The sequence below is a fragment of the Bos grunniens genome, chromosome 21 (genome assembly GCF_055505025.1).
Source record: "Bos grunniens cultivar Pamir isolate PY7600 chromosome 21, Bosgru_T2T1.0, whole genome shotgun sequence".
Lineage (NCBI taxonomy): Eukaryota > Metazoa > Chordata > Mammalia > Artiodactyla > Bovidae > Bos > Bos grunniens.
This window is the reverse complement of record NC_141185.1, coordinates 39,981,008-39,995,288: the sequence shown is the minus strand read 5'-3', so window position 1 is coordinate 39,995,288 and position 14,281 is coordinate 39,981,008. Positions and strand designations below refer to the sequence as shown.

The 14,281-nt window shown below is 41.9% G+C and overlaps 1 protein-coding gene across 2 annotated transcripts in view; it reads right to left on the bottom strand.

Moving 5' to 3' along the window:
• Positions 1 to 14,281, bottom strand: part of TBC1D2B (TBC1 domain family member 2B) — a 90,137-nt gene that overhangs the window by 43,597 nt on the left and 32,259 nt on the right. Inside the window, exon 3 of one of the 2 annotated variants that reach the window (XM_086364041.1) lies at positions 12,794 to 12,959. In XM_086364041.1, coding sequence (XP_086220167.1) covers positions 12,794 to 12,959 — 166 coding nt within the window. Of the gene's footprint in view, positions 1 to 1,273; positions 1,825 to 12,793; positions 12,960 to 14,281 lie in introns of those variants that run through there. The other variant, XM_086364042.1, reaches the window with a different exon arrangement.

Here is a 14,281-nt window from a genome sequence, read left to right as displayed (position 1 = left end):
ATAATTGTAAGTGGAAGTAAGGCTGTGAACAAGAAGCACAGGGGTGAGTAGAACGAGGCTCCTATGAAGGGTGACCAGGAGTCACTAGGAGGAGGGAGTCCCACCAGCAAAAAGTCAGCCTGAGGCAGGGCCTGTAGGGAAGACAGCGTGTTTCCAGAACTCAAAGAGGCCAAGCAGGTGGGGAGGGGTGGGGGCGGGCGGGGAGGAGGCGGAAGGGGGAGATGAGCCCTATGGCCCTCGAGGCCACGTTCAGCAGTATGGCCTGCAGCCTAAGGCGAGGAGACTCTTCCTGCAAACCTTGAACTAGTGGTGAGAACTGACTGAGGTCACTGAGAGTAGGGTTCCTGCCACAGGTGGGCCCAGGCCCTGCAGAGGGTAACAGGAGCTGGCAGCTTCCCCTTCCCAGCCCCCAATTCTAAATACCATGGCAGACGTGGGCCAATCTTGTCCTCCCTTGGTGGCCCTGAATAAGGCACCTAAGTTCTCTGTTTCCCATGTCAAGGAGGATGACCACACATCCCAGCCAGGGTTATATGCCACAGCCATGGCTCCTCTCACAATTGCAGCGATTTTCAGAGTGGTGTCACACAACCATGCCCCTTCTGACGTGTGGGTTCCTGGAAGTGCGTGGCCAGTGGAGGTGGCGAGGACAGCTGGGACAGAGGTGCTGAGCGTGAACCCCACTCCCAGGAGATGTCAGCAAGGACTGGGCGCTGATGCAGCAGGGCGCAGACAGCCCGACCAGCTTGTGCAATCACTGAAATTCCACCGGCCAAGGAGTTGGCCACCCTCCTCCACACTCGCCTCTCTGGGAGGCCAGGCTTTAAATCATCAGTGTGGGGCAGCAGTATGGTGACTAAATTCTTTCTTGGTATAAACATAGCTCAGCTTTATAGGGAAAACCACAGATGAATACCACGTTACAGCTACTGGGCATGAATGACTTCCCCAAATTCACCAATCATCCCCTTGCTTTAGGCCCTCTGCTACAGACAGGGTGAGCCACCAGCCATGGTCCTAGCTAACCAAACCAGAACAGTCTCCTGAGAGCACCAGCCATTCACGGGAACAACTGTATCTACCTGGCCTGAGGGCTCAAGAGGGGAGCAAAAAACAAAGGGTCAGAGCAGGGCTAGCGGCAGGGCCAGCTGAAGACCCATCAGAGGCAAGACTGGAAGGATAAGGACGCTTTCTTAGCCAACCCACTCTCCACACCCATCCTCCAGATAGACACCCTCTCCACTGATGGATAATAAAGACCCACTTCACTTACTGGCTCAGCGGGGGCAGGGTAACGACAGTGGCAGCAATACCAGCAGCACTGCATCGGGTAAGCACTCTCCACTGAGCACTTACACTGAGTCAGACACTCAGCCAGGCAGTTCTTACTAATAACCTTCACCTTCACACCCAACCAATAGGGAAGGGTATTCACACACACACACAAACACACACACGCCAATTTACTAATGGAGAATATAAGACTCAGAGAACTTAAAAAACTGGCTCAACATCACACAGCTAATGAGTAGCAGAGCTGTGATTCCAAAACCCAGGCTGATTACAAAGAGCACGAGCCGCAGCAAGACCCCACTCCTGCCGCTCACTCGTGTGTCAGGCACAGCTGAGCTCCTGGATGGACACCCAGTCCAGACCCACAGAACCACAGGGCCGTGCTCACCATCATCACATAACCTGTAGCATGGCTGCAGCCCGAGCACCTCCCACGCATACCCACCTCACTCGAATTCTGCACAGCTCCAGGGCACACAGTCACACTCCCACCGCCGAGCATGCACACTCACACAAGGATCAGCTAGAACTACACACAAGAGCCAATTCTTCTACCTGAAGTGATCTGGACTGTTAGTAGATTAATGAAAACCCTGGTTAAAGCAGGAAACCATTTACCAGTAACTTAGACACATGGACCGCTGAAGGCACACAGAAGCGTGCACTGGCGTGCCAGCCCCCTAAGGGAGGCCGGCCAAGGCTTCCTCCTGAGTCTGGGGCTACTGACCATGGCTCCCTGGTATCTTTCCTGGATAAATCACACCCATAAGACATTATCTGACTTTTCTAAATTTGTTCTGCTTCTTTTTAAAAAGTAGTTTAGGGACTTAAAGTTGAAAAACAATCTAAGCATAGAATCTTTATAGGTTTTGAACAATTTTTTTTCTCCTATCTTTCACAACTGTGTCACCCACATCCTGGCTATTTTTTAGTGACTCACCTTTATCAAATTTCCCCCATGCATTTAACTTGCTTTTTCACAGAAAAAGCAACTGATTTTAACATGTTATGGGTTTACTAAGTGTTTCACTCAATTATATAATTACAGTAACATGTACAACTAGTTAGCATTAACTAGTTAGGAACAAAGTCAGCCAGCTCTTGGTAAGTTTGCAGCTGGCTGGTGGGAGTAGGGGCACAGAGTGCCCTGCAGTAGCCCTTAATCTCCTGCAGTCATTGAGGACCACGGCTCTATAGAGACAATTTAAAATACCAGGTAAACAGGGCAGCTGGTGGAAGCTGGTTAGGAGAGTTTCAACTGTATTGATAAACAGAATAAAAACACAGCAGACAAGCATTCAATTATCCCTTAAGCCCTGATGACACTCTAAAATACCATTTAAATTTATATAAAATATATGTAATTTTTAAGCCATTAGTTTATAATACAGAAATTTGTTTTAATATTTCTATGGTCATTAAAACCTCTCAAAAAAACAAACAAAAAAAATCTCTGTGCATCTAAAGCATTTTACTGGATATTTAAACCTTTTTTAAGCACGCTGCAAACAAAAAAAGAAAACAAAAACCATAAACACCTAAGATCCATATGCCAATCAACAAACATCAGGGTTTTTACAGAAAGTGGCCCCCTGGACCACCATGGAGAATGGCTTTGCCATGGGCTGTGTCCCCCCAACAAAGGCAGCAACTAACCCTCATCCAGTACTTAGTGAGGGTCAGGTGCTGCTCAAAGTAGTCTATATGCATTAAATTACCACCACCATCATGCTGATCTCCCAGAGTAAGTGTGATTATTACCCCCATCTTACAAATGAACGTTAAGTAATCCGCCCAAGTTATGCAGCTTCAAGTCATAGAGCTGGGAACTGAACTTGGCTGCCTGGTTCTTAATCACTGGGCTATGGTGGGAAGGCACAGCTGATAGAAGATAACTCCTAGTGTGACCTTCAACCCTGAATGTGAACTGTCGTTGTTAAGGCAAAGGTGACACGTGCTCACTTGCTTAGGGGAAACACACTCTGTAATCAGAAAGCCCCCAGTGTTACGAGTCTGTCTCCCCATTCCATTATCTAACTTTGAGGGCAGATGGAACTAGTCAGGCATGAAAATCTGGCACATCAATCATTTCCTAACTATGTTCTTACAACAAGAGGTGGAAGGAACACTGGGCTCCAATCAAGGCACCACGGTGCCTTTCAGATCTTCCACACACTTGCTATGTGTCTTGAGCAAGTCACCTTACTGACAGGGACAGAGAAAAGGGAAACAGTAGGCGATTGAATAGTTAATTCCAATAAGGGACAGTAATTAAAGAAAAAAGTATGGGAGATTCCTGTAAGTTAATGATCAATCAAGAAAACAGGTCTGCCTAGCAACAAAACCATGGAACAGAAGCGTAAGACACACCCCAAACAATATGTCAACGGTGGAATGAGACCCACATCCTACCCAGTGATGTCAGTAAGCTGCTGCTGCTAAGTCGCTTCAGTCATGTCCGACTCTATGAGACCCCTTAGACGGCAGCCCACCAGGTTCCCCCCGTCCCTGGGATTCTCCAGGCAAGAACACTGGAGTGGGTTGTCAGTAAGCTAATGACCCCTAAACATGCTCTCTGCACACATAAAAAACAATAATTTGGGTAAGGTGACATTTCAAAGTGAAAGACCCTCATTAAACTGAGATTTGAAATCATTTTTCCATAGCACCATGACAGTCCTGGATGGGCCATCCAGGGCCAAAAACTCCCCCACCCAACATGTTGGGAGAGTTAAAGACTCAAAGAATGAGGAAGAAGGTGGTCTTATTCCCCTCCCCTCTTTTTCTCTGATTATACAACTGCAGCCCACTAAGTTCTTGGGGTGGCACCCTCTTGCCTGCCTGCGTGTAAATCTCATGAGCATCCTGTTCCAATAAATCACTTCTTCTCTATCACTTTGCCTCTCAATGAATTCTTTCTGTCCTGAGACGTAAAGAACCGAGCTCCTCAGAGCCCCTGAGACACTTTTCTGAGGTTTCTTTACCTCTCTTAAGTGCCAACTTTTTAACATGTAAAATAAAGGGGTCATCTCTTGGCGACTTTCTAACCTTTTTAGGAGAGTAGAACCCTTTCTTTGGTCTAACAGGTTGAGGTCAGTGAGAGCAGTGCTGCTCTAGCTGCAGGCATCCAGGCAGAGAGCCCCGCCTTGCCTCCTCCCTCCCACCTTCCCCTCAGTGCTGGCTGGCGAGGGACTGAATCAGAGGAGATGGGGCACGCCAGGCAGAAGGACACACCCTGAGTGATGGTCCTGGGTGAAGAGCAAAGCACAGAATGGCCAGAAAATAGCAGTTCAAGGAGTGAGAACTTGGGGAAACAGTGACTGAAGGAACAAGCCACTTCTTGGATCCATAAGTGAGGGGAGGACACAGGGCATGCCGCTACCCCCAATACTGGAGAGGCAGGCCGATACAGGGAGTCACAGCTTATTGGAGCAGAAACTCAACTAGGGAACCAGTGCCAGGGGAGGAAAACTCACTGTAACTGCTGGCTTGCTGGAGGCTCAGTACAGACACCTCTGTGAGTTAAAAACTCCAGGGGACCCAGTCACAAGGGAGCTCATGGTATTGTGAGACTTACCTCCAGGGCTAAACAACGTTCCCACAGTGAATAGCAGAGAAAAATCCCCTCTGATTTCTGGCAGGGAGAGGGGAAAAGGAATAATTTTTAAATATTCCAGAGCTCTCTGCTCTTAACAAGGCCTGCCTTCCAGGAAAACTATTAACCAGAGCCTAACCTGGGTATTACTGGAGCCCAAATGACCTGTGGGAAGGGAAATACCCAACTCTAGCCCATTCTAGCCATCCTGCCCCATCTAAGGGGGAATAAAAATACTGAGAAACGCTTGTGAAGTTCACACTGCAGAGGCACAGGCTCACTAAGAGCCTGAGCCCTAATCACAGGACTATACAACACTTCCTCACCTCCCACACCTCATCACCATATTACTAAACGCCTATTTACAGCAGTTCCTTCAACCCAGAACACTATGTTCAGCTACAAGGCAAAACTGCAAAGCATATCAAAAGGCAAAAAAACTCCACAGTTTGAAGAGATAAACAAGCATCAGAACCAGACATAGCCAGGATGCTGGAGTATCAGACTGGGGATTTACAACTATAATTAATGTGCTCAGGGCTCTGATGGATAAGACAGCATGCAAGAACAGCCAGCCAGGGCTTCCCTAGTGGTCCAGTGGTTAAGAATCTGACTTGCCACGCAGGGACACCAGTGTGATCCCTGATCTGGGAAGATTCCCACATGCCATGGGGCAACTAAGCCCATGCCCCACAACTACTGAGCCTGGAAGCCACAGTACTATGCCCGAGTGCCACAGCTACTGAAGCCTGCACACCCTACAGCCTATGCTCTGCAACAAGAGAAGCCACTGAAATGAGGACCCCGAGGACCACAACAAACAGCACCCGCTCACCACAACTACATAAAGCCCGCACACAGCAACGAAGACCCACCACAGCCAAGACTCAAAACCAATGAAAAAGAACAGACAGCGTAAGCCAAGGTGGAGATGCTAAAAAAAGAACAAAAAATAAATTCTAGAGGCAAAAACACTGCAAAAAAACGAAGAATGTCTTTGATGGGCTTATGAATAAACCGGACACAGTTAAACTGAGTATACAGATATCCCGATAGAATCCCCCAAAACTAAAAGGCAAAGAGAACAAAGGCTGGAAAAAAAAAGAAAAAGGAAGAGAGCACCCATGAGGCAACCACAAAGGGTATAACACACACACAATGGGCATCCAGAAGCAGAAGAAAGAGAGGGAAAAGAAGAAGTACTTGGCACGATAAATGCCAAAAAGCCCACAGCATGGCACACCATTTTCAAATTACAGAAAATCAAAGATAAAAAACTCTGGAAGAAGCAAAGGAAAAGAACTTCCTCACCTATAGAAGAACAAAGACAATTACATGTGACCTCTCCTCAGAAACTCTGCAAATAAAAACAGACTGAAATATTTAAAGTGTCGGGAGAAAAAAAATTATCCCACCAATCGAGAACTCTGTAAAGTGTGAAATTATCCTTCAAAAGTGAAGAAGAATTTTTTAAAAAGTAGACTTTCTCAGGCAAAAAAAAAATTTTTGAGGGAATCTATTGCTAGTAGATTTGGCTTGCAAGAAACACTAAGTTCTTTAGAAAGAAGAAAAATAATATAGGTGAGAAACTCAGATTCAACATAAAGGAAGAGTACTGAAGAAGGAATAAATAAAATAAAAACATTTTCCTATTTTCCTTATTCTAATTGATCTAATAGATAACAGTCTATTCAAAATAATAATACTAGGAATGTCCACTTATGTATATCTGTTATGTGTATGTTCAGTTCAGTTGCTCAGTCATGTCCGACTCTTTGAAACCCCATTGACTGCAGCATGCCAGGCTTCTCTGTCCATCATCACCTCCCAGAGCTTCCTCACACTCATGTCCATCGAGTTGGTGATGCCATCCAACCATCTCATCCTCTGTTGTCCCCTTCTCCTCCCACCTTCAATGTTTCCCAGCATCAGGGTCTTTTCAAATGAGTCAGTTCTTCACATCAGGTGGCCAAAGTATTGGAGTTTCAGCTTCAGCATCAGTCCTTCCAATGAGCATTCAGGACTGACTTCCTTTAGAATGGACTGGTTGGATCTCCTTGCAGTCCAAGGGACTCTCAAGCATCTCCTCCAACACCACAGTTCAAAAACATCAATTCTTTGGCGCTCAGATTTCTTTATAGTCCAACTCTCACATCTGTACATGACTACTGGAAAAACCATAGCTTTAACTAGATGGACCTTTGTTGGCGAAGTAATGTCTCTGCTTTTTAACATGCTGTCTACGTTGCTCACAGCTTTTCTTCCAAGGAGCAAGCACTTTTAATTTCATGGCGGAAGTCACCATCTACAGTGATTTTGGAGCCCAAGAAAACAGTCTCGCTGTTTCCATTGTTTCCCCATTTTTTGCCATGTATATGTTATGCTGATATATGTTTTACATATGTATAAACTTATTATGCATATATTGTGGATGCTTATGTATATATTTTTTGTATATATGTGCTATTTATGCTTCATATATAAGTGAAATGAATAATAGCAATAATATAAGGAACTAGAGTGGATAATTAGGATTATTTTGTTGTTATAACATACTCACACAACCTGTAAAGTGGAATAGTGTTATTTCAAAGTGGACTTGAATTCATTGTAAACATATATTGGAAACCCTAGGGTAACCACTAAAAAGGAAAAAAAAAAAAAACAGGAAGAAGTATAACTGATGTGCCAAGAAAGGAAAGAAAATGGAACCATAAAAAATGTTCAATTAAACTACAAAAGGCAGTAAGGAAGTGGAAGACAAAAATAGCAACAAAGAACAAGGATAACAAATGTTAACAGAAAACACCCTAATGAATGCAGTATACATTAATCCAACTAAATCAATAATCACTTTGAATGTCAATGGTGTAAATGTATCAATTAAAAGACTCAAATTGCCAGAACTGATCAAAAATCAGCTCACAACTATATGTTATCTGCAAGAAATCCGCCTTAAAATAAAGATGCAAATAGATTAAAGTAAATAGAGAAAAATATATTGTGCTAATATTAACCAAAAGAAAGTGGGAGAGCTATATTAAATTCAGAGAGAGTGGACTTCCAAGTAAGGGAAGTTATCAGGGATAAAGGAGGCCAGGACATGATGATAAAGGGGTCAATTATTCAAGAAGACATAAAATTCTTAATGTGTATGCACCTAACAACAGAGCATTTAAAGTATGTGAGGCAAAAACTGATAGCCCTGAAAGGAGAAATAGATGAATCCACCAACACAGACGGAGTCTTAAGTACCCCTCTATCTGACACAGACAAATCCAGCAGGCAAAAATCAGTAAGGACACAGGTGAACTCAACAACACCATTCATCAACTTGTATAAATGACATCTACAAATCACTTCATCCAGCAAGAGCAGAAAATACATTTTCCTCATATGGAACACTCATCAGGACAGATTACATTCTGGGCCATAAAATACACATTAACAAATTTAAAGAACAGAAATCATACAATGTCTGCTTTTAAACCAAAGTAGAATTAAACCAGAAATCAGTAACAGAAAGGTTATCAACAACAAGAAAATCAAGTATGTGGAGATTAAACAACACATATTCAATTGACATGTGAGTCAAAGAAGACATCTCAATACAAGTTTTAAAATATTTTTAACAAATGAACACATAAATTATCAAAATTTGCACAATGCAGCAAAACCAGTGCTTAGAGGGAAATGTATAGCACTGGATGTATATAATAGAAAAGATGAAAGATCTAAAATCAGTAATCTAAGTTTCTACCTTAGGACACTAGAAAAAGAAGAGAAAATTAAATCCAAAGTAAGCAGAAGAAAATAAATAATAAGAATTAGAGCAGAAATCAATAAAATTGAAAACAGGAAATCAATACAGAAAAAAATGAAAACAAAGCTGGTTCTTTGAAGAGATCAACTGGTGTGGTAAGTCTCTAGCTGGGCTAACTAAGGAAAAAAGAGATGATGCTAATTACAAATACCAGAGATTAAAGAGGGAAAATAACCACGGATTCTTTGGAAACTAAAAGAATAAGCAAGAAATACAATAAAAAAACTCAATTCCCATAAATTTGATAACTTAGATGAAACGGACCAATTCCTTGAGAGGCACAATCTGCCAAAACTCACATGAGAAGAAATAAATGATCTGAATAGGATATACATGCTCTTTAAATGGAATAAATAATCTTCCAAAACAGAAAGCACAGGTGCAAATGGGTTCACTGGTAAATTCTACTAAACATTTAAGAAAGAAATTATATTAATTATCCACAGTCTCTTTGAGAGGATAGAAGCAGAAAGAATACTTCCTAACTCATTCTATGAGGCCAGTATTCCCCTACTAAAGACAGTATAAGAAAAGAAACTACAGACCAATGTCTCTCATGAACACAGATATAAAAATCCTCAACAAAATATTAGCATATCAAATTCAACAATGTATAAAAAGAACTATACTTCACAACGAACTAAGATTTATCCCAGGTAAGCAAGACTCATTCAACATTCAAAATCAATTAACATAATTCATATCACAGACTAGAAAAGGAAAACCACATAATCATATCAATTCACACAGAAAATGCGTCTGACAAAATCCAACACCCATTCATGATAAAAACTCTCAATAAACTAGGAATAGAGGGAACTTTCTCAACTTGATAAAGACCATCTACAAAAAATCCTAAAATTAACATCCTATTTAATGGCCAGAAACCTGAAGCATTTTCACTAAGACCAGGCTAAGGCTGAGTGAGCATGTGCCAAGTTGTGTCCGACTCTTTGTGACCCCATGGACTGTAGCCCACCAGGCTCCTCTGTCCATGGGATTCTCCATGCAGGATTACTGGAGTGGGTTGCCATTTCCTCCTCCAGGGTATCTTTCCGACCCGGGTATTGAACCTGGGTCTCCTGTGTTACTTGCATTACAGGCAGATTCTTTACCACTTGAGCCACTGGGGAAGCCCCCACTAAGACCATGTACCAGGCAAAGATGCCTCCTCCCACCACTCCTTTTCAGCTCTGTACCGCAAATCTTGCTAATACAATAAGGCAAAGAAAAGAAAGTACCGGTAAGGAAGTAAAGACATTGGTAAGGAAGACATAAAACTGTTCATAGATGACACAACCATCTATGTAGAAAATCTGAAAAGATTAACCAAAACATTCTTGGGACTAGTAAGTGATTATATCAAGGTTGTACAATATGAGATTAACATATAAAATTCAACTGTTTTCCTACATACCAACAATGAACAAATGGAATTTGAAATTAACAATACAGTATCATTTACATTAGCACCAAGAAAGTAAAATACTTAGGTATATAAATCTAACAAAATATACATATAAGATCTATATATAAGGAAAACTACAAAACTCTGATGAATGAAATCAAAGAAGAACAAAATAAATGGAGAAATATTCCACACTCATGGTGAGAAAGCCTCAGTATTGTCAGTTCTTCCCAATTTTATCTACAGATTCAATGTGTGCATGCATGCCAAGTCACTTCAGTTGTGTCTGACTCTCTGCGACCCTATGGGTCATAGCCCACCAGGCTCTTCTGTCCTTGGGATTCTCCAGGCAAGAATACTGGAGTGGGTCCCAGTGCCCTCTTAGAGGGGATCTTCTCACCCAGCGTGTTGAACCCACGCTTCTTCCATCTCCTGCACTGGCAGGTGGGTTCTTTACCACTAGCACCACCTGGGAAGCAATGCAATCCCAGTCAAAATCCTGGCAAGTTATTTTGTGATTATCGACAAAATGATTCTAACGTTTATATGGAGAGGGAAAAGACTTAGACTATCCAACGCAATAACTGAAGGAGAATAAAGCTGGAAGACTGACACTATTCTACTTTGAGACCTACTATAAAGCTGAAGAATTGATGCTTTTGAACTGTGGTGCTGGAGAAGACTCTTGAGAGTCCCTTGGACTGCAAGGAGATCCAACCAGTCCATTCTGAAGGAGATCAGCCCTGGGATTTCTTTGGAGGGAATGATGCTGAAGCTGAAACTCCAGTACTTTGGCCACCTCATGCGAAGAGTTGACTCATTGGAAAAGACTCTGATGCTAGGAGGGATTGGGGGCAGGAGGAGAAGGGGACGACAGAGGATGAGACGGCTGGATGGCATCACTGACTTGATGGACGTGAGTCTCAGTGAACTCCGGGAGTTGGTTATGGACAGGGAGGCCTGGCGTGCTGCGCTTCATGGGGTCGCAAAGAGTCGGACACGACTGAGCGACCAAACTGAACTGAACTGATAAAGCTATGGTAATCAAGACAGTGTGGTACTGGCAAAAGAAAAGACAAATACATTAATAGAACATAAGAGAGAATCCAGAAATAGAACCGCATAAATACAATCAACTGATCACTGGCAAAGAAGCAAAGACAATGCAACGGAGCAAAGACTACCTCTTCAACAAACAGTGCTGGAGCAACTAGACTCTCACATGCAAAAGAAAGAACCAGACACAGAGACCATATATGCTTCACAAAAATTGACTCAAAATGGATCACAGATGTAAATGTTAAACTCAAAACTACAGAACTACAAGTTAACATTAACATGGAAGGAAACCTACAGAACCTTGGGTATGGTGAAACCTTTTTAGATATAATAACAAAGACATGATCTTGAAAGAAATAATTGATAAGCTGGACTTGATTAAAATTAAAAACTTCTGCTCTGTGAAAGACAATATTGAGAGAATTAGATGATAGTCACAGGCTGGGAAAATATATTTACAAAAGACAAATCTGACAAAGGACTGCTACTCAAAATACACAGAGTCCTTAAAATGCAACAATAAGAAAACAAACAACCCAATCTTAAAAATGGCCAAAGACCTTAACAGACACTCCACCAAAGAAGATAAACAAGCGGCAAATACGCATATGAAAAATGGTCCACCTCATATGTCATCAAGGAAATGACAATTAAACCAACAAGCTACCACTAAACAACTACTGAAACAGCCAGAACCCGGAACGCTGACGACATGAAACGCTGGCAAGGATATGGTGCAACAGGAACTCTCATTTATTGTTGGTAGAAACGAAGGCAAAGTGGTACGTTTCAGAAGACCGCCTGGCAGTCTCACAAAACTCAACATGCTCTGACCATAGGATCCAACATGTTCCTTGATATTTACTCAAAGAAGCTGAAAAATTATGTCTTCATAAAACCTGCACACAGATGTTTACAGCAACTATATTCACAGTAGCCCAAAAGTGGAAAGAATCCAAACGCCCATTAACTGAAGGACGAATAAACAAAATGTGGTATACCCACATAACAGAGTATTATTCCACAATAAAGAGAAATGAAATATTGATGAAGTCCTGACACATGCTACAACTTGGATGAAAACCTTAAAAACATTACGCTCAGTGAAAGAAGCAAGATGAGGTACCGTAGGATGTCACTCCTAGGAAATATGCAGCATCAGCAAATCCACTGAGACAAAAAAGTAGATAAGGGCAGGATAGGAAGAAGGTGTTTGGGGGAAACAGGAAGGGATTGCTAATGGGTCCTGGGGTTTCCTTTTGGCATGGTGAAAATTATTCTGAAACTGACTGTGGTGATATTCATTCAACTCTGCAGCCTGGGAGCCTTGTGACCATAGGCAAGGACTCCTCCTGAGCCAATTGTTGTCTCCAGAAAATGTCAACCATATGACCATATGTCAATCACCGAGTATGGTAATACTCAAACAATTAAACCCTGAGTGTGAAAGCATCAGGCACTTAACAGGAGTCCCATACAAGCTAAAAGTATGCGAAAGTACCTTGTGACCAATACCTTCACAGATGCCAGGTGATTTTATAATCTCACATATAAAATTATACATTATCAGAAATAATCCATTTTCAGTTTCACATAATGCTTTCCAAAGACTCACCTGAGCTCCGTGCCCCACTGTTTAAAAGAGAAGTTAATAGAATTCGGAGGCCCTGGGGCGGGCTGATTTGCAGCTTGCTCTCCTACCAGCTCTCCAGGGGCAGCTTCCACAGCTAGGACATTTCTGGCTTTTTCTGCAGAAGCATTTGAGTGCAGGTTAATTAAATCTGAAAGAAAGGCAAACAAGGGTCAGTTATTCAACGATTCCACAGGGAACTTGATATCCTACATAATACACTATCTTGATAAACTATACAAAATTTTACATAATATATATTACAGTATTTTTAAGTGTTTGTTTTTGGTTGCGCTGGGTCTTCGTTGCTGCACGCAGCCTTTCTCTAGTTGGGGTGAGTGGAGGCCACTCTTCGTTGCTGTGCACGGGCTTCTCACTGCGGTAGCTTCTCTGGTTGCAGAGCACAAGCTCTTGGGCGTTCGGGCTTCAGGAGTGTGGTGCACAGGCTTAGTTGCTACAAGGCTCGTGGGATCTTCCCAGACCAAGGATTGAACCTGTGCCTCCTGCACTGGCAGGTGGATTCTTATACACTGTACCACCAGGGAAATCCAATATTACAGAATATTTTTAATGTGTACTACATACAAATACAATCTGTAGATGACTAGGGTGTTCTGTAAACATTTTCGTCTAAAGCTGATCCACGTTCCTCAGAGGAAGGTTGTACATACTTCAAACCACCAAGTGTTAACAGCAAAAGCACAGGGAAAATAGCTAGAGCTCATCTCTGCTGTCTTGTAGATCAGTAAACCCAGTATAAAGCTGTGATCATGGTCTACTTACCTATACCAATAAGGAACAATTTCCAGGATAAACTGTTATGTTAAAAAAAAAACTGCAGACCAGATTACACTAATGCCCTTTTTTGTAAGAGGGGAATAGAATATATACATACTTACTAATTGCAAATAGTGACACTGAAAAAATAAGTTTGTACACAAAGGCCAGCAGTTCAGTAAATTCACAGGCAAATGCATTGATGCTAAAGCCTGATCAAATCCGAAACTATATCTTAAAAATGTAAACATTTGAAATATTTGAGGTTGCAATGATATGCTGTCCAGAATTTGCTTCAAGATAACAATATTTTGTTATTTAACAAATAAATGATATCCACCCCAAACAACATGTTATTTGCTTCCAAATAATAAAATTAAGTGGGTAAGTATATCAATGAAACAAAATGAGCCATGAAATACTAATCGTTCAAACTACCTAATAAACATGTGGGTAATATTACGTTATTCTCTCTGCATATGCTTAAAATTTCCCATAATAAAAACTTACTTTTCTAAAGTTCTGGTAAAATGTATCCAATAATAAATATTTTGTATTCTTCCCAACTGTATAATCTCTCTGAGAATATACATGTTTGTAAACAGAGTACATCATGAGAAACGCTGGACTGGAAGAAGCACAAGCTGGAATCAAGATTGCCGGGAGAAATATCAATAACCTCAGATATGCAGATGA